This window comes from Cherax quadricarinatus, chromosome 3 (genome assembly GCF_038502225.1).
Source record: "Cherax quadricarinatus isolate ZL_2023a chromosome 3, ASM3850222v1, whole genome shotgun sequence".
Classification (NCBI taxonomy): Eukaryota; Metazoa; Arthropoda; class Malacostraca; order Decapoda; family Parastacidae; genus Cherax; species Cherax quadricarinatus.
The window spans coordinates 30,829,914-30,849,375 of record NC_091294.1 but is presented as its reverse complement, the minus strand read 5'-3'; the positions used below and the strand labels follow the sequence as shown (position 1 = coordinate 30,849,375).

General features: G+C 42.2%; 1 protein-coding gene across 6 annotated transcripts in view; it reads right to left on the bottom strand.

Moving 5' to 3' along the window:
• LOC128706525 (uncharacterized) overlaps positions 1-19,462 on the bottom strand; it is a 138,630-nt gene that overhangs the window by 2,974 nt on the left and 116,194 nt on the right. For all 6 annotated transcript variants that reach the window (XM_053801432.2, XM_053801430.2, XM_053801428.2 and 3 more), the window contains exons 2-3: positions 15,378-15,505; positions 8,238-8,595 (exon numbers count right to left, since the gene is read on the bottom strand). In XM_053801432.2, the coding sequence (XP_053657407.2) occupies positions 8,238-8,595; positions 15,378-15,489 (470 nt within the window). In that variant the 5' untranslated portion in view covers positions 15,490-15,505. The remainder of the gene's footprint in view (positions 1-8,237; positions 8,596-15,377; positions 15,506-19,462) is intronic.

Here is a 19,462-nt window from a genome sequence, read left to right as displayed (position 1 = left end):
GCCCTCTCCTAATAGTCTTTCTTGGCCATTATAAACTGGCCCTCTCCTAATAGTCTTTCTTGGCCGTTATAAACTGGCCCTCTCCTAATAGTCTTTCTTGGCCATTATAAACTGGCCCTCTCCTAATAGTCTTTCTTGGCCATTATAAACTGGCCCTCTCCTAATAGTCTTTCTTGGCCATTATAAACTGGCCCTCTCCTAATAGTCTTTCTTGGCCGTTATAAACTGGCCCTCTCCTAATAGTCTTTCTTGGCCATTATAAACTGGCCCTCTCCTAATAGTCTTTCTTGGCCATTATAAACTGGCCCTCTCCTAATAGTCTTTCTTGGCCATTATAAACTGGCCCTCTCCTAATAGTCTTTCTTGGCCATTATAAACTGGCCCTCTCCTAATAGTCTTTCTTGGCCATTATAAACTGGCCCTCTCCTAACAGCCTTTCTTGGCCATTATAAACTGGCCCTCTCCTAATAGTCTTTCTTGGCCGTTATAAACTGGTCCTCTCCCAATAGCGTTAATTTTTACAAAAAGAGCATTGAATCAATTTTTTTCTTGAAGTTAGACGGTTCTGGTTTCTTTCATTTATAAATTACAATATTTTAACTTAAATGCCTAGTTGGTCGGTCCGTCGGTCAGCCCATTAGCAAATTAATATATAAAAAAATATACATAGACAGATACCAAAAGCGCGACACCAAAGACATAAATAAATGCACATCGGTAATTATTATGTAGTGAAGATGGAATATATTACAAACTGAAAATTATAGTCATTATTATTATCATAATCAAAAAGAAGCGCTAAGCCACAAGGACTATACAGCTAAAAAAAAAAAAAAAAAAAAAAAAAAAAAAAAACAAAAAAAAAAAAAAAAAAAAAAAAAAAAATTATAGTCAAAGTTATTTTTAAAGTCAATATAATTGAGAAAAATAAAATCAGACATCTTCTTCGAAACTTAATATATTTATTTTTTTATAAAGCTCCTGTTTATCGTTCATTTTAGTTCATTTCTTATTTGTAATTCGTTTAATTTCCTTGCTGAGGCCCCCTTAAAGTGCCCCGGGCCCCCCAAGGTCTAAATCTGGCCCTACGTGGAAATCCTGGCTTAAGCCCTCTAGAATGAAATCCAGGATTTAATTCTGGAGGGCTTAATCCTGGATTTCATATCACTTAAAAGTGATAAGAAGTTAAAAATATAAAAGAAATCGACTTTAAAGATATATGATTTTAGTATTATTGAAAATTTCATACACTATCGTGTTTTTGTAGTCATTGGTCAATATAATACAGTGAAAATTAGCCATCAGCTGAAAAAATAGTATTCGCTTTTGGTCGACTTCCCCCCCCCCCTCGTGGCTACGCCATCCTGGGCGGGCGAAACGTTCAGGCAACAAAGACACCCAAGTGTTGTTCTACTCATCAGCCAGGATGACCTTCACCGGCACCGAGACAACCTCTCTTGAGCGACCAGAAGTTACTGTTTCTCTACCCAAATGAATACAATGGTCGCAGATGTAATGCTGACTCACCGACAACTCTAAGTTGAGTCTCTTATATATATATATATATATATATATATATATATATATATATATATATATATATATATATATATATATATATATATATATATATATGCAAAACAACCACTCTGAAAGAATAGAGAAATTCCAAGCGCTTTCGTGACTACTCACATTATCATTATCCTTGATAATGTGAGTAGTCACGAAAGCTCTTGGAATTTCTCTATTCTTTCAGAGTGGTTCTTTTGCATATTTTGAAATCACCTGTTTACTGTGATCTTATTGCATATATATATATATATATATATATATATATATATATATATATATATATATATATATATATATATATATATATATACATACATATATATATATATATATATATATATATATATATATATATATATATATATATATATATATATATATATATATATATATATATATATATATACACACACACACATCGGCCGGTTCCCACCAAGGAAGGGTGGCCCAAAAAGAAAAAAACTTTCACCATCATTCACTCCATCACTGTCTTCCCAGAGGGGTCCTTTACACTACAGTTATAAAACTGCAACATTAACACCCCTCCTTCAGAGTGCAGGCACTGTACTTCCCATCTCCAGGACTCAAGTCCAGCCTGCCGGTTTCCCTGAATCCCTTCATAAATGTTACCATGCTTACACTCCAACACCATGCTTACACTCCAACAGTACGTCAACTCCAAAAACTATTTGTCTCCATTCGCTCTTGTTTAACACACTCACGCATGCTTGCTGGAAGTCCAAGCCCCTCGCACACTAAACCTCCTTTACACAGGATGAAGGGCAGAAGAGGTTTGATGCTCGTGAAGTGCTCTTGTTCCAAAAGACTGGAGCTACACTCCCTTACCTTTGATCCAACCTTGATTAGTTCATTCCAGCACAACACATAGACAACATCAACTTCATTATGTGTAGTAGTGACTATACTCTACATGACCAAAATACTCTAGCTATATACTTGTCCAAACTTCCTACCACTACAGATATCAGTAGTAGAACTCAACACACAACTCAGGGTATAAATAACCATAATTTAAACCTAGAAGATGATTGATCACGTTGACCCTGATCTAAACCTCCATAATCTGACACCCAATCAAAACCTATTGGAAAGTAACTGCCTTTATTACACAGCATCACAAGCCAGCACTATCCTAAACAATGCTAAAAGTCTATCAGTACTTAACTACAACATCAGGTCCTTAAGCAAACACTATGATGACCTCTTAGCACTCCTTGAATCACTAAAGACACCCTTCTCCTGCATTATTCTTACTGAGACCTGGCTTAAGCAGGACACAATAGATATCTACCCTCTACCAGGATACACAACAATTCACAACTGCAGACCAAACCAAGTTGGGGGTGGTATTGCAATCTATTACTCTAACCAATTATCTTGTCTTAGCACCACTTGCTTTAGTGATGAATACGGGGAATACATTATTGCTAATTTTACTGTAAAAAACCTTAAGACGCCTATAACAATCGGTGCCATTTACCGGATACCTCACACAAACATCCCAAATTTCAGTGAGAAATTAAAGTCACTAATAACAAACAGACAAATGAATAAGCACCACCTTCTCTTAGCTGGATACTTCAACATCAACCTTGGCTTACTAGATGATCAGCCTGTAACTGACTTCATCAACAACATGAACAACACACTTTTCATACCAACAATAACTAAACCAACCAGGCTCACTGAGACAAGTGCAACCATAATAGACCACATATGGACCAATATACTAGCCCCCCTTAAATCAGGGATAATCACAGATAGCACTACAGACCACTACCCTACCTTCCTCCTGACAAACATTAGTAAACCACCACTTGAATACAACAAAGTCTCATTTAGACTCCATGACGAGGCCTCAGTAAGGAAGTTCACAGCAGACCTAGAGACTGTTGACTGGCCTACAGAATTCTCCAAGGCCAATGGTATTGATGACTGGACAGACATTTTTCTTAACAAATTACTTAGACTATACAACAAACATTGTCCTATAAAAACAAAACAGATCACAAACAAACGGCTTGGTTGCCCATGGCTAACCAGCACCATTCTGAAATCCATTGACAAGAAACACCAATATGAAAAGCAATATAGACAGGGCTTAATACACAAAGATATTCTTAAACACTATTCATCAGCTCTCACCAAAGTAATAAAGAAAGCCAAACAACTATACTACTCCAGTAGATTCACAGACACTAGAGGAGATATAAAAAAGACCTGGAAAACACTCTCTCAGATTCTAGGGACCCACAAACTGAGAAAAACCAAGAATATTGTCCTAACTAAACCTAATGAAACACCACTACATCCCACTGACACAGCTACCAAGATAAACGACTTCTTCTCAACCATAGGATCTAATCTCACCAGTAAAATCCCACATACCAATGCCCATGCCGGGGACTACCTAGATGGGAATTTCCCTAATTCCTTCTATCTTGCACCAACTGAGCCCACGGAAGTCACCGAGATTATAAAGTCACTTAAAAATAACTCGGGGAATCTGTCTCATGTCCCACCATTACTGTACAAGCGAGTGGCCCATGTCCTTTCGCATGCTATTTCATTACTTTTTAACAAGTCACTAGAGACTATGACCTTCCCGAAACTACTCAAGATGGCAAGGGTTACACCAATACATAAAGGTGGTGACCCTACAGATTTAAACAACTATAGGACAATATCTAACCTACCATTGCTATCCAAAATCTTTGAGAAACTCGTGCACAGGAGACTGTATTCATTTATAACGGCTCAAAACATACTCAACCCCTGCCAATTTGGATTCAGGAAAAATAAAAGCACTAATGATGCAATCATAAAAATGCTAGATCTGCTGTACACAGCATTGGAAAGTAAGGAATATCCACTAGGAATTTTTATTGACCTAAGAAAAGCTTTTGACACAGTAGACCACGACATCCTACTCCACAAACTTGATCATTACAGTATAAGAGGCCATGCGCTTGCTTATTTCAAATCTTACATTACTAATAGGTATCAGTATGTCATCATTAAAGACACATCATCAGCAACACGGCCAATTGATACTGGAGTTCCGCAGGGAAGTGTCCTTGGTCCCCTGCTCTTCCTCATATACATCAATGACCTTCCAAACGTATCCCAACACCTGAAACCCATTCTCTTTGCTGACGACACGACTTATGTCATCTCTCATCCTAATCTTGCCACCCTCAACACCATTGTGAATGAGGAGCTGATCAAAATATCGACTTGGATGACAGCCAATAAACTTACGCTTAACACTGACAAAACCTACTATATTATGTTTGGTAACAGAGCAGGAGATGCACAAATTAACATTAAGATTGACAACACACTAATTACCAGAAATAATGGGGGCAAATTCCTAGGCTTATACCTTGACAACAACCTGAATTTCAGCACCCATATCCAGCATATAACCAAAAAAGTATCCAAAACGGTTGGGATCCTCTCCAAGATACGATACTACGTGCCGCAAAATGCCCTTCTCACACTATACCACTCACTTATTCATCCATACCTCACCTATGCTATTTGTGCTTGGGGATCAACTGCAGCAACACACCTAAAGCCAATAATAACCCAACAAAAAGCTGCAGTAAGAATAATCACTAAATCCCATCCCACCCCCCCCACTCTTCATAGACCTAAACTTACTCCCTGTTCAGTACATCCACACTTCCTACTGTGTAATCTACATCTACAGGGCCCTAAACTCTAATATCAACCTTGACCTAAAACGCTTTCTTGATAGTTGTGACAGAACCCACAGGCATAACACGAGACACAAACATCTCTACGACATTCCCCATGTCCGACTAAACCTTTACAAAAATTCAATGTATGTCAAAGGCCCTAAAATCTGGAATACCCTACCTGAGAACTCTAGAACTGCAGACACATTCATCACCTTCAAAACTACCATTAGAAAACATCTTATCTCCCTGATACACCCCGTCAATTAACTACACGAATACCACCTGGTGGTTCACACTTACACTCACTCACTCATTTGACCATAAACAGAAATATTAATCTCAATCTTAAAATAATGAATCCTGTGATACTCCAATACTGAAACTATGTACTGTGCCAAAACAAAAGCATTCACATTGCTAAACTCACAAACTAGTATTTAGTCACTTAGCCATAATACCAACTTACCTCATAATTTGTAATATTTTACAATTAAGAATAAAACTAAGTCTGCCCGAAATACCTAGCCATGCTAAGCGTTCTAGTGGTACACTCTGTAATCACTATTTTACAACATGTAAACCAAACAATAACCAAATTTCTGTAAACTCAGCATTGTAATCCTTATAGAGAATAAACTTTGAATTTGAATTATCTCCCATTCCACAGGTGCTCTATAACCCATACGAGTTCAGCACTTTCCTTTGATGATAATAATAATAATAATAAATAAATAAATAATAATAATAATAATAATAATAATAATAATAATAATAATAATAATAATAATAATAATAATAATGTGATTAATAATAACTGAGGCAAGAGAGTATTGTCATATTTTTATAACTTTAAATTGAGTATCACACATAAATGATCAAGTTCGTTCACTTTTCATCTAGTTATGTATACCGAGATGTAGGCCCGTAGCCCCAGGGGAGGCACTTTAAGATGTAGGCCCGTAGCCCCAGGGGAGGCACTTTAAGATGTAGGCCCGTAGCCCCAGGGGATGCACTTTAAGATGTAGGCCCGTAGCCCCAGGGGAGGCACTTTAAGATGTAGGCCCGTAGCCCCAGGGGAGGCACTTTAAGATGTAGGCCCGTAGCCCCAGGGGATGCACTTTAAGATGTAGGCCCGTAGCCCCAGGGGAGGCACTTTAAGATGTAGGCCCGTAGCCCCAGGTGAGGCACTTTAAGATGTAGGCCCGTAGCCCCAGGTGAGGCACTTTAAGATGTAGGCCCGTAGCCCCAGGGGAGGCACTTTAAAATGTAGGCCCGTAGCCCCAGGTGAGGCACTTTAAGATGTAGGCCCGTAGCCCCAGGTGAGGCACTTTAAGATGTAGGCCCGTAGCCCCAGGGGAGGCACTTTAAGATGTAGGCCCGTAGCCCCAGGGGAGGCACTTTAAGATGTAGGCCCGTAGCCCCAGGTGAGGCACTTTAAGATGTAGGCCCGTAGCCCCAGGGGAGGCACTTTAAGATGTAGGCCCGTAGCCCCAGGTGAGGCACTTTAAGTGTCCCGGGGAGGCACTTTAAGTGTCCCGGGGAGGCACTTTAAGTGTCCCGGGGAGGCACTTTAAGTGTCCCGGGGAGGCACTTTAAGTGTAGGCACTTTAAGTGTCCCGGGGAGGCACTTTAAGTGTCCCGGGGAGGCACTTTAAGTGTCCCGGGGAGGCACTTTAAGTGTCCCGGGGAGGCACTTTAAGTGTCCCGGGGAGGCACTTTAAGTGTCCCGGGGAGGCACTTTAAGTGTCCCGGGGAGGCACTGGGGATGTCCTGGGTAGTACGTTTGGACAAATATATGAGTGGGAGGGGCTGGATGTGATTGGTGTCGTGGGTACGAGAGTAAATTTTTGGGTAACTTTTGGGTGACGGTGGTTTTGATAAGAACCTGCCTCGTATGGGCCAGTAAGCCTTCTGCAGAGTTCTTCCATTCTTATGTCCGTATATTCTTATGCACTGCCTCCAAAAATTTTGTCTGCCCCTCCCCAGGCACTACCGGTCGTCCATATGCTTCAACAGTAATTGTTCTCGTATTGTTAATGAACATTATGTTGCTAAGTTCAGCTGTGATGAACAATGTTGTGATACGTACTGGTAGGAACACATGCCACTAGGAGCTTTTTCAAAGTTCCTGGTGGGCGAAACGTCTTCTCAATAAAATGTCATAAACCGCAGCTTGTGTCTTATTAACATTCTTGTCAGTAAGTTCTCTCAATGATATGTGCGTTAACTAGTTCAACTGATATTTGAGAAAGAGGAAACGACAAATCTGACGCTCGAGGACGTCTTGCCAGAGTTGAAAAATCAAATTCAAACCCTGACGGTATGATGTGATACATTGTTTCTTACTTTCAAATAATGTACGCTGTTTCGCCTTGTGTTTTTCGTGAGGCCTTTTAATACATGAATAATATATGATATTACGCATATGGAAAGAGGATAATTGTTAGTTTCCTTTAATTTCTTAGTACCAGATATGTAATTATGGTCGCAAATAAATTAGTACCTAAAACGTGTCTAAAAATTTTTATGATTGTATTATAATGGCAAGACAAGCTTTATGGAAGGCCTTTTCGCCACTTTAAATTACATTTTCGTGCTCCCTTTCCCCAAAATTCTTGGTTTTTCACTGGAGAGGCCACGGGCCAGCCCAGTGTTTATTTCTCAGTGCTCAAGTAACATACACACTTAATGACCCTTGTGTAGGCGATATGCTTTGAACCTAGATAACTAACCAACCATCTCTAGCTTGCGTATTTGCTTTTAATGTTTTGAAATGAATATCTTGCGGTACACAGCAGACATTGCCTGCCATCTACCGGAAACATGAAACAAGGTGGACTAGGACTAGTATCATGAAAGATATATGTGTGTGCCGTACCACTGTTATGTAGCCCTCATGCACCACAAGCCATGCAACACTTGTCCTCTCGACCTTACGACTCTAGAGCCTCCAGTAGACGACCCGGAGGGTTATTTGTCCTCTTCTTTTGAGCCGCACTTCGAACTACATGGGATTCGCCAGTGTTAGGTTTGGTAGATTTGTTGGGTGTGATGGTGGTGGTGGTGGTGGTGATGGTGGTGTCTGTAGGTTCGGTAGTAGTGGTGTCATCGGGTTCAGTGGTAGTGGTGTCGACAGATGTTGTTGTTGTGGTGGTGGTGGTGTCGACGGGTTCGTCTGTGGTGTCGGTGGTGTCGGTACTGGCGGTGGTGGTGGTGGTGGTGGTGCTGAAGGGAGGTGGTGTGGTGTTCTTCAGATCATCTATCTCATCCTCCAGCTTCTGGATCTTGGCTTTGACTGTGGAGGGAAGGAAAGAAACTCAGTACAGTCGCATGTCTCGTCAAGTTTAGTTTAGTTTAATATCTTTATTATGCACCCTATACCCATCCTGTGGGCGGTAGTCAAAAGATTACAAAGGTACATAATGGGTCCAGGGACTGGACTCCAAAGTTATGATAGATGAACTAGTTACAAAGGTAATGAACTCCAGGTAGATCTGGTCACAATCATGGCAAGTTACAGAGGTAATGAATCAGCCTCACTCCTATACATGGTTACAGTCATGAACAAATTACAAAGTAATGAGCCACTGATACGTCCACACCTGGTCACAATTGTAATGAGTTATAAATACAAATATTTAGTGGGTCATACACCCACACGAGCGCACGCGCACACACATACACACACGAGGGCGCACGCACACACATACACACACGAGGGCGCACGCACAGACACATGCACATGAGCGAACTAATATATGCATACACACAAGCACGCACACCCACACACACACACACCCATACACACACACACACACACACACACACACACACACACACACACACACACACACACACACACACACACACACACACAAAATTAGGAGAGCTTTCTGAAAAAATGGAGAAAGAGCTCTCTGTGAAATGGGAAAAGAGGTTGGAGAAGGAGACGAAGAATTGGGAGGCACAAGTCGAAACTGCAGTAGCCAGGGTAAAGGTCCTAGAATTTGAGGTAAACAGGCTGAAACAAGTCTCAGGGGTAGTGACCAGAGAAGACACACCATACGAAACTGAGAGGCTGAACAGGAAGGAAGGAGATATGAAATATGCTAAGGTCCTATCAGCCTGCAAAGAAGGGCCAGGGAGTGGAAGGGAAGAGCAGATGGGTGCAGATGGAGAGGGAGATAGGTCGAATGCTGAGGCACAACCATGCTACCAAGAGCCACTGGAAAAATCAAGGGAGAAAATGACCACATACAGGCAGGAACCAGAGTCACAGAGGGAGAGGCAATGGGAGGAGGAAAGGGCAAAATCAGTGTTTATCCATGGGCTTCGGGAGAGAGAGGAAAGGACACACACTGAAAGACGGCAGGAAGAAAGAAAGGAGATTGAGAAAATCATCACGGAAATAGGGGGAGAAGACATGGACGAGATTGTAAATTTTCAGAGAATAGGGGGGTACTTGAAGGGGAGAAACCGACCGATCAAGCTGATTCTCAGGACAGAAACAGTGTGGAACAGGATCCTCCAAGAAAAACCACGGTTGAGAAGCTCGGAAGAGTACAAGAAAGTGTTCCTAGACAGAGACAGAACACAAAAAGAGAGACAGCAGCTGAGGGAGAGGACAAAAAAGCGAAAGGAGCTAGGAAAGGAGACAAGGATGGAACCAGCAGAGGTCAGTCAGAGCAGAACAGAGCAGCAAGAGCAAGCACACACACAACTATCCTCAGAACCCCACAACCTATCACACCATCCCAACACACAATACAATCCATACCCACAGCTTCCACCCAACCCCCAACCATAGAATCCCACAGTATGCTACCAGGTCTCCCACCCCCACAGGCCCCCCAAACCACAGTGTTGGAAAGGAAACTGAAGGTATGGTACACAAACGCTGATGGAATAACAAACAAGTGGGAGGAGTGGCACGAAAGAGTCAAAGAGGCATTACCAGACATCATAGCAATCACAGAAACCAAGCTTACAGGTATGATAACAGATGCCATCTTCCCAACGGGATACCAGATCCTGAGGAAAGACAGAAGGAACAGGGGGAAAAGGAGTGGCATTGCTGATCAAACACCAATGGAATTTTGATGAGCTGGAGAGAGGAGACAGCGGAGAAGAAAGTGATTGCATAGCGGGAACGCTTCACTCTGGAGGTCCCAAGGTGATAATTGCAGTGATGTATAACCCACCACAGAAGAGCAGGAGGCCAAGGCAAGAGTATGACGAGAGCAATAGAGCGATGGTTGACACACTGGCTAGAGTGGCCAGAAGAGCTCATACACGCAGGGCAAAGCTCCTGATCATGGGCGACTTTAACCACAAGGAGATCGAATGGGAGAACTTGGAGCCACATGGGGGCCAAGATACATGGAGGGCTAAGATGATGGAGGTGGTACTGGAAAACTTCATGTACCAACACGTAAGGGACACTACAAGAGAGAGAGGAGAGGATGAACCAGCAAGACTGGACTTAGTATTCACCTTGAGTAGTGCAGATATTGAGGACATCACATATGAAAGACCCCTTGGGGCCAGCGATCATGTGGTTTTGAGCTTCGAATACACAGTAGAGCTACAAGTGGAGGGGGAAGCAGGAAGGCCAGGACGAATGAAACCAAACTACAGGAAAGGGGACTACACAGGAATGAGGAACTTCCTGAATGACGTTCAGTGGGACAGAGAACTGGCAGGGAAACCAGTTAATGAGATGATGGAATATGTAGTCACAATGTGCAAGGAGGCTGAGGAGAGGTTTGTACCCAAGGGTAACAGGAATAATGAAAAAGCCAGGATGAGCCCATGGTTCACTCAAAGATGCAAGGAGGCAAAAACCAAGTGTGCTAGGGAATGGAAGAAATATAGAAGGCAAAGGACCCAGGAGAATAAGGAGAGCAGTCGTAGAGCCAGAAACGAATATGCACAGATAAGAAGGGAGGCCCAACGTCAATATGAAAACGACATAGCAGCAAAAACCAAATCTGACCCGAAGCTGTTATACAGCCACATCAGTAAGAAAACAACCGTCAAGGACCAGGTAATCAGGCTAAGGAAGGAAGGAGGAGAGACAACAAGAAATGACAGTGAAGTATGTGAGGAACTCAACAAGAGATTCAAAGAAGTGTTCACAGAGGAGACAGACGGGGCTCCAGAAAGACGGAGAGGTGGGGTACACCACCATATGCTGGACACAGTACACACAACCGAGGAAGAAGTGAAGAGGCTTCTGAGTGAGCTAGATACCTCAAAGGCAATGGGGCCAGATAACATCTCTCCATGGGTCCTGAGAGAGGGAGCAGAGGCGCTATGTGTACCCCTAACAACAATATTCAATACATCTATCGAAACAGGGAGATTGCCTGAGGCATGAAAGACAGCAAATGTGGTACCAATCTTTAAAAAAGGAGACAGACATGAAGCACTAAACTACAGACCAGTGTCACTGACATGTATAGCATGCAAAATCATGGAAAAGATTGTCAGGAGAAGAATGGTGGAACATCTAGAAAGGAATGATCTCATCACCAGCAGACAACATGGTTTCAGAGACGGGAAATCCTGTGTCACAAACCTACTGGAGTTCTATGACATGGTGACGGCAGTAAGACAAGAGAGAGAGGGGTGGGTGGATTGCATTTTCTTAGACTGCAAGAAGGCGTTTGACACAGTACCACACAAGAGATTAGTGCAAAAACTGGAGGACCAAGCAGGAATAACAGGGAAGGCACTGCAATGGATCAGGGAATACTTGTCAGGAAGACAGCAGCGAGTGTCAGAGTGGGCACCTGTGACCAGCGGGGTCCCACAGGGGTCAGTCCTAGGACCAGTGCTGTTTCTGGTATTTGTGAACGACATGACGGAAGGAATAAACTCCGAGGTGTCACTGTTTGCAGATGACGTGAAGTTGATGAGAAGATTTCATTCGATCGAAGACCAGGCAGAAATACAAAGGGATCTGGACAGGCTGCAGACCTGGTCCAGCAACTGGCTCCTGGAGTTCAATCCCACCAAGTGCAAAGTCATGAGGATTGGGGAAGGGCAAAGAAGACCGCAGATGGAGTACAGTCTACGGGGTCAGAGACTACAAACATCAATCAAGGAAAAAGATCTTGGGGTGAGTATAACACCAGGCACATCTCCTGAAGCGCACATCAACCAAATAACTGCTGCAGCATATGGGCGCCTGGCAAACCTCAGAACAGCATTCCGACATCTTAATAAGGAATCATTCAGGACCCTGTACACCGTGTATGTTAGGCCCATATTGGAGTATGCGGCACCAGTTTGGAACCCACACCTAGCCAAGCACGTAAAGAAACTAGAGAAAGTGCAAAGGTTTGCAACAAGACTAGTCCCAGAGCTAAGAGGTATGTCCTACGAGGAGAGGTTAAGGGAAATCAACCTGACGACACTGGAGGACAGGAGAGATAGGGGGGACATGATAACGACTTACAAAATACTGAGAGGAATTGACAAGGTGGACAAAGACAGGATGTTCCAGAGACTGGACACAGTAACAAGGGGACACAGTTGGAAGTTGAAGACACAGATGAATCAAAGGGATGTTAGGAAGTATTTCTTCAGCCACAGAGTAGTCAGGAAGTGGAATAGTTTAGGAAGCGATGTAGTGGAGTCAGGATCCATACATAGCTTTAAGCAGAGGTATGATAAAGCTCATGGTTCAGGGAGAGTGACCTAGTAGCGACCAGTGAAGAGGCGGGGCCAGGAGCTTGGACTCGACCCCTGCAACCTCAACTAGGTGAGTACAACTAGGTGAGTACACACACACACACACACACACACACACACACACACACACACACACACGTGGTAATGCATTATTTACAGCTAGCAAAGTCAGGGTATTTCTCCAGAATATTTATTATATGCCATGAAAGGAATTGCTGATAATATGTTTGCGTTATACCGTCTTAACTTATGGTTGTTGTTAAGCTGTAAGATATAATAATGCAAAATATTTATGTGTACAAACCTACACTAATGACTAATTTAAATAAACATCAATGTATATAGTCGTGGGAAACATTAAATAAACCCAGGTCCTGCTCACTCTTTATTATTTCCTACTGAACCATTACTATTTTTTTAAACGGAGTTAATAGTGAACAAATTTTTTATGTTTTATATAAAAAAAATTAACCTTCTGGTATTTACAGTAACTCGACTCCATTATATACATCAATTTTAAATAAAATTTACATTGTAAAGATGAGGTTAAGGTTTCGTGGCTGGAATAGTATACAAATAACCCGTTCCATCTTTGGACTTTCTCTGTCTTATTCTCATTTAGTTGCTACTTGACAATGGTTAATGACTCTCTTCATCAGTGTGGGTCGTCATATACAAGGAGTGGCGGAGGCTCGATCCTCCGTCACTCCCATCATGTGGCAGGCACTCTCTCTTTACTCATCCTGAGATGAGGGAACACCATATGGCGAGCTTCGTTTAAGACAGAAGTACACCAGCAACCTGGTCGATCAGGCCAGCAACCAGGAGGTCTGGTCCGGGACCGGGCTGCGGGGGCGGTGACCTCCAGAAGCGACTACAGGTAACATACAGGTATTGGTCCCTCCTCAGCTAGCAGGCTAGAGGTCCTACCTTAATTTACAGGCGAGAGGTCTCTAATTTACAGGTTATTGGTCTGTAATTCACAGGTTATAGGTCTTTAATTTGCAGGTTATAGATCCTTAATTTACAGGTTATTGGTTCTTAATTTACAAAGTCTTTAATTTACATGTGAGGGCTCACAAATTCTCGACTAATGGTTCCATAGTTTACAGGTGACGGGTGACCGATTTACAGGTGATGAGTGAGTGATTTACAGGTGATGGGTGACTGAATTATAGGTGATGTATAGTGAGTTATAGGTGGTGGTGATGGATAGTAACTTACAGGTGATGGATAGTAACTTACAGGTGATGGATAGTAACTTACAGGTGATGGATAGTAACTTACAGGTGATGGATAGTAACTTACAGGTGATGGATAGTAACTTACAGGTGATGGATAGTAACTTACAGGTGATGGATAATAACTTACAGGTGATGGATAGTAACTTACAGGTGATGGATAGTAACTTACAGGTGATGGATAGTAACTTACATGTGATGTATAGTAACTTACAGGTGATGGATAGTAACTTACAGGTGATGGATAGTAACTTACAGGTGATGGATAGTAACTTACAGGTGATGGATAGTAACTTACAGGTGATGGACAGCAACTTACAGGTGATGGGTAATAACTTACAGGGGATGGATAGTAACTTACAGGTGATGGATAGTAACTTACAGGTGATGTATAGTAACTTACAGGTGATGGATAGTAACTTACAGGTGATGTATAGTAACTTACAGGTGATGGATAGTAACTTACAGGTGATGGGTAATAACTTACAGGTGATGGATAGTAACTTACAGGTGATGGATAGTAACTTACAGGTGATGGGTAATAACTTACAGGTGATGGATAGTAACTTACAGGTGATGGATAGTAACTTATAGGTGATGGATAGAAACTTACAGGTGATGTATAGTAACTTACATGTGATGGATAGTAACTTACAGGTGATGGATAGTAACTTACAGGTGATGTATAGTAACTTACAGGTGATGGATAGTAACTTACAGGTGATGTATAGTAACTTACAGGTGATGGATAGTAACTTACAGGTGATGTATAGTAACTTATAGGTGATGGATAGTAACTTACAGGTGATGGATAGTAACTTACAGGTGATGTATAGTAACTTACAGGTGATGGATAGTAACTTACAGGTGATGTATAGTAACTTATAGGTGATGGATAGTAACTTACAGGTGATGGATAGTAACTTACAGGTGACGGATAGTAACTTACAGGTGATGGATAGTAACTTATAGGTGATGGATAGTAACTTACAGGTGATGTATAGTAACTTATAGGTGATGGATAGTAACTTACAGGTGATGGATAGTAACTTACAGGTGACGGAGAGTAACTTACAGGTGATGGATAGTAACTTATAGGTGATGGATAGTAACTTACAGGTGATGTATAGTAACTTACAGGTTAGGTCCATGATTACGACAGCGGCGATGAAGCACATAAGAGCGAAGACAAGAAACCCTATGACACGAATAAGTATCTTCTCATCCTTGGAGCGATGTCTCCACGCCATCTTGGCCTTCTCGCGGCTGTCGGGAAGAAAGATGTGTTAGTGAGGCTGTCGGGAAGGTGTGTTAGTGAGGCTGTCGGGAAGGTGTGTTAGTGTGGCTGTAGGGAAGGTGTGTTAGTATGGCTGTAGGGAAGGTGTGTTAGTGTGGCTGTAGGGAAGGTGTGTTAGTGTGGCTGTCGGGAAGGTGTGTTAGTGTGGCTGTAGGGAATGTGTGTTAGTGTGGCTGTCGGGAAGGTGGTGTGGTAGAGTGGCCGTCGGATTAAGTGTGAGATTAGTGAACGTTAGTAATAATAATAATACTAATACTAATAATAATAATAATATCTTTATTTCTACAAGCTGACATCAATGACATACTTCTACATAGAAAGTCGCTTGTTATGCAGAGCATTTTGGGAAAATTAGGTCAGTTTTGTCCCAGGATGCGACCCACACCAGTCGACTAACACCCAGGTACCCATTTCATACTAATAGGTGAACATTGACAACAGGTACACCATGTGGAGAAATTTTCTCCAGGAGGGGGATATCAGCCCCCTTCAGCCCTTTTCAGCCCTGAGTGGCCCAGCCCTCTCAGAAGGGGCAAGCATCTTGTTTACTTTCACATCAAGTAATTACAAGCAGATGTTTAACCAGCGTGTACCAATCATAGGTCATGTGACTCCTTGCAAGAGACCAGTGTTGCAAATAGTGTAGTTTAATGAGAGACAACCAATCTCTTACCTTAGCAGGACAACTGAGGAAAATCCTGCACCCACTTTATTACCATGTTAAAGATAGTGTACATTGTTGTCTATGCCCAGGCAGCAAGAATGAAGCATTCTGCTTTGCTTCCTGGTGGAAGTTTGGCAAGCAGGGGAAATATGCTATGTCATCTTTTCCTTCGTAACTGGGGGCAAGCGAAGTGCGGCAAAGGGCGTCTTAGCTTACTTAGATTGCTTTTAACCCTACCAAGGGACGCACTGACGCTGGGATAACGAACAAAGAACACTGATCCGCGTGTTTGTGTGCATAAAAGAATCTCAAAGAACACAGCAAAACACTTACAGAGAAGTGTGATCAGCTTCTTTAATGATAAGACTGTGAATGATCAAAGTACTTGATGAACAGTGTATAACAACGAGTGTTGCGATCCTGACGAGTCTAGTGAGACATTCTTCAAAGAACATGTCTGCTTCAATCAAGACACCGATACCCGAGTGAAAATATGGGTCCGATACAGACATCCAGGTAGGTCTGGTCATAAATGTTACTAGCTAGGTCAGCTGCAGAGCAGACAGCTGAAACATTTCTTTCTAGATGTATCATACACTCGGTTATAGGCGGGCTTTTTAGCGCAGCACAAGTAAGTATATATTCCCGTCAGTAGTCAGTTTTTGATATGCTGACACAACACACCCTAGGGGTAATTGTACTTATGCAACATTTTTTTTCACACAGCCATTAGGGAGTGCATACTACAGCTTCTCAAGACATCGCCTACAGGGATGGCTGTGTAGGCGAGAGCTGTCTCTCAAGATAAGTCCCATTACAGCCCATTATTTATTCTTTGACTTAGCTTGTAGCATTTCCCTAAAACACCAAGGAACACCCAGAACCTATATGCCTGGCTGGGTTTATTACCTTTCGCATCGCCACCGCTACCCGATCTCAGATTAGGCATAAAATGAAAAGGGAATGCTACAGAAATAAGAAACATCTTTGCTTTCCTGTGTCTCTCTATGTTTCTTATTTCTTTAGCATTCTGTGTATGTTGAACGGAGGTAGGTACATAATTGGTCCAGGGACTCGACTCCAAAGTTTTGATAGCTGAGCAAGTTACAAATGTAATGAACTAGATTTGGTCACAATCGTGACAAAGTACATAGGTAATGAGCTCCAGGTAGAGCTGGTCACACTCATGACTAATTACAAAGTTAGTGAGCTAGATTTGGTTACAATAATGAGAATTGACAAAGGTAATGAGCTCCAGGTAGAGCTGGTTACAATCGTGAACACATGATTACAATCATGAACAATTTTCAGAGTAATGATTAGTTAACAAACATTGTAGGGAATTCATCGTGAACGGAGATGGAAGATTTGTAAGGTTTATCCGTGCACTGAAAGACAGACAAAAGACAAATGACACTGACTTTGCAAAGATCTTCGACTAGAAACACTCGACCTGTTTCCTGACGAGTCTTATCTAACCCAACCCAAGTGCAATCATGGTGCAACAAAGCACACAATGCTTGCGAGAGGAATAACTCCAAAAAGCGAGTAGATGGACTTTGAACTTTGTGACAAATAGAACGCAAAGAGTAACGGTGGACAAGGTAAAATCAGAGGCTGGTCACAGTGAAAAGCTCTGTGTCCCAAGGTACAGTGCTACACTACTCTCCCCAGTTCTTTCTCAGTCTTATGTCTGACAGAGGTAGAGAAATAATTTACAACAACGTATCTTCTTTTATGAACGTTACCAGAATATGTATGAAAGTGGCAGCCATTAAGGACACAGCTAATGTCCGAGCAAATATAGACCAAATCTTTCAATGGGCCAAAGAAAATAATATGATGCCTAATGAGGACAAGATTCACCTACTTTGATATGGAAAATATTTGAAAAAAAAGGAACATAATAATAATAATAATAATAATAATAATAATAATAATAATAATAATAATAATAATAATAATAATAATAATAATAATAATATCTTTATTTACTACAAGTACATGTACAAGGTATACAGTCCTAGCTGACAACAATGACATACTACTATATAGAAAGTCCCTTGTTATGCTCAGCATTTCGGGCAAATTAGGTCAGTGTCCCAGGATGCGACCCACACCAGTCGACTAACACCCAGGTACCCATTTTACTGATGGGGAACATAGACAACAGGTGGAAAGAAACACGTCCAGTGTTTCTACTCTGGCTGGGAATCGAACCCAGGCCCTCGCCGTGTGAAGCGAAAGCGTTAACCACCAGGCCACCAGAGCCCCGGGATAAATCCTGTTATAGGATCTCACTTTTAAGGATCCCAACAGCATCATTACTACAACCCTGGGGAAAATGACAGGATGGATAACTAGAACTTTCAAAACAGGAGAGACCAAACTGATGATGGTATTCTTGAAGCCTCTTGTTCTCTCTGGGACATTTTTTGTATAGACAATTAATCTCCATTGTTGTAGCAAATTTATTCAATTTGAATTCAAATGAGCGGCAACTTTCCGAGACGGTACAGTGACTGTTACAGAGGTGAGGGTACAGTGCCTGTTACAGAGGTGAGGGTACAGTGCCTGTTACAGAGGTGAGGGTACAGTGACTGTTACAGAGGTGAGGGTATAATGACTGTTACAGAGGTGAGGGTACAGTGACTGTTACAGAGGTGAGGGTATAGTGACTGTTACAGAGGTGAGGTACAGTGACTGTTACAGAGGTGAGGGTACAGTGACTGTTACAGAGGTGAGGGTATAATGACTGTTACAGAGGTGAGGGTATAGTGACTGTTACAGAGGTGAGGTACAGTGACTGTTACAGAGGTGAGGTACAGTGACTGTTACAGAGGTGAGGTACAGTGACTGTTACAGAGGTGAGGGTACAGTGACTGTTACAGAGGTGAGGTACAGTGACTGTTACAGAGGTGAGGTACAGTGACTGTTACAGAGGTGAGGGTACAGTGACTGCTACAGAGGTGAGGGTACAGTGCCTGTTACAGAGGTGAGGGTACAGTGACTGTTACAGAGGTGAGGGTACAGTGCCTGTTACAGAGGTGAGGGTATAGTGACTGTTACAGAGGTGAGGTACAGTGACTGTAACAGAGGTGAGGGTACAGTGACTGTTACAGAGGTGAGGGTACAGTGACTGTTACAGAGGTGAGGGTACAGTGACTGTTACAGAGGTGAGGGTACAGTGCCTGTTACAGAGGTGAGGGTACAGTGCCTGTTACAGAGGTGAGGGTACAGTGACTGTTACAGAGGTGAGGTA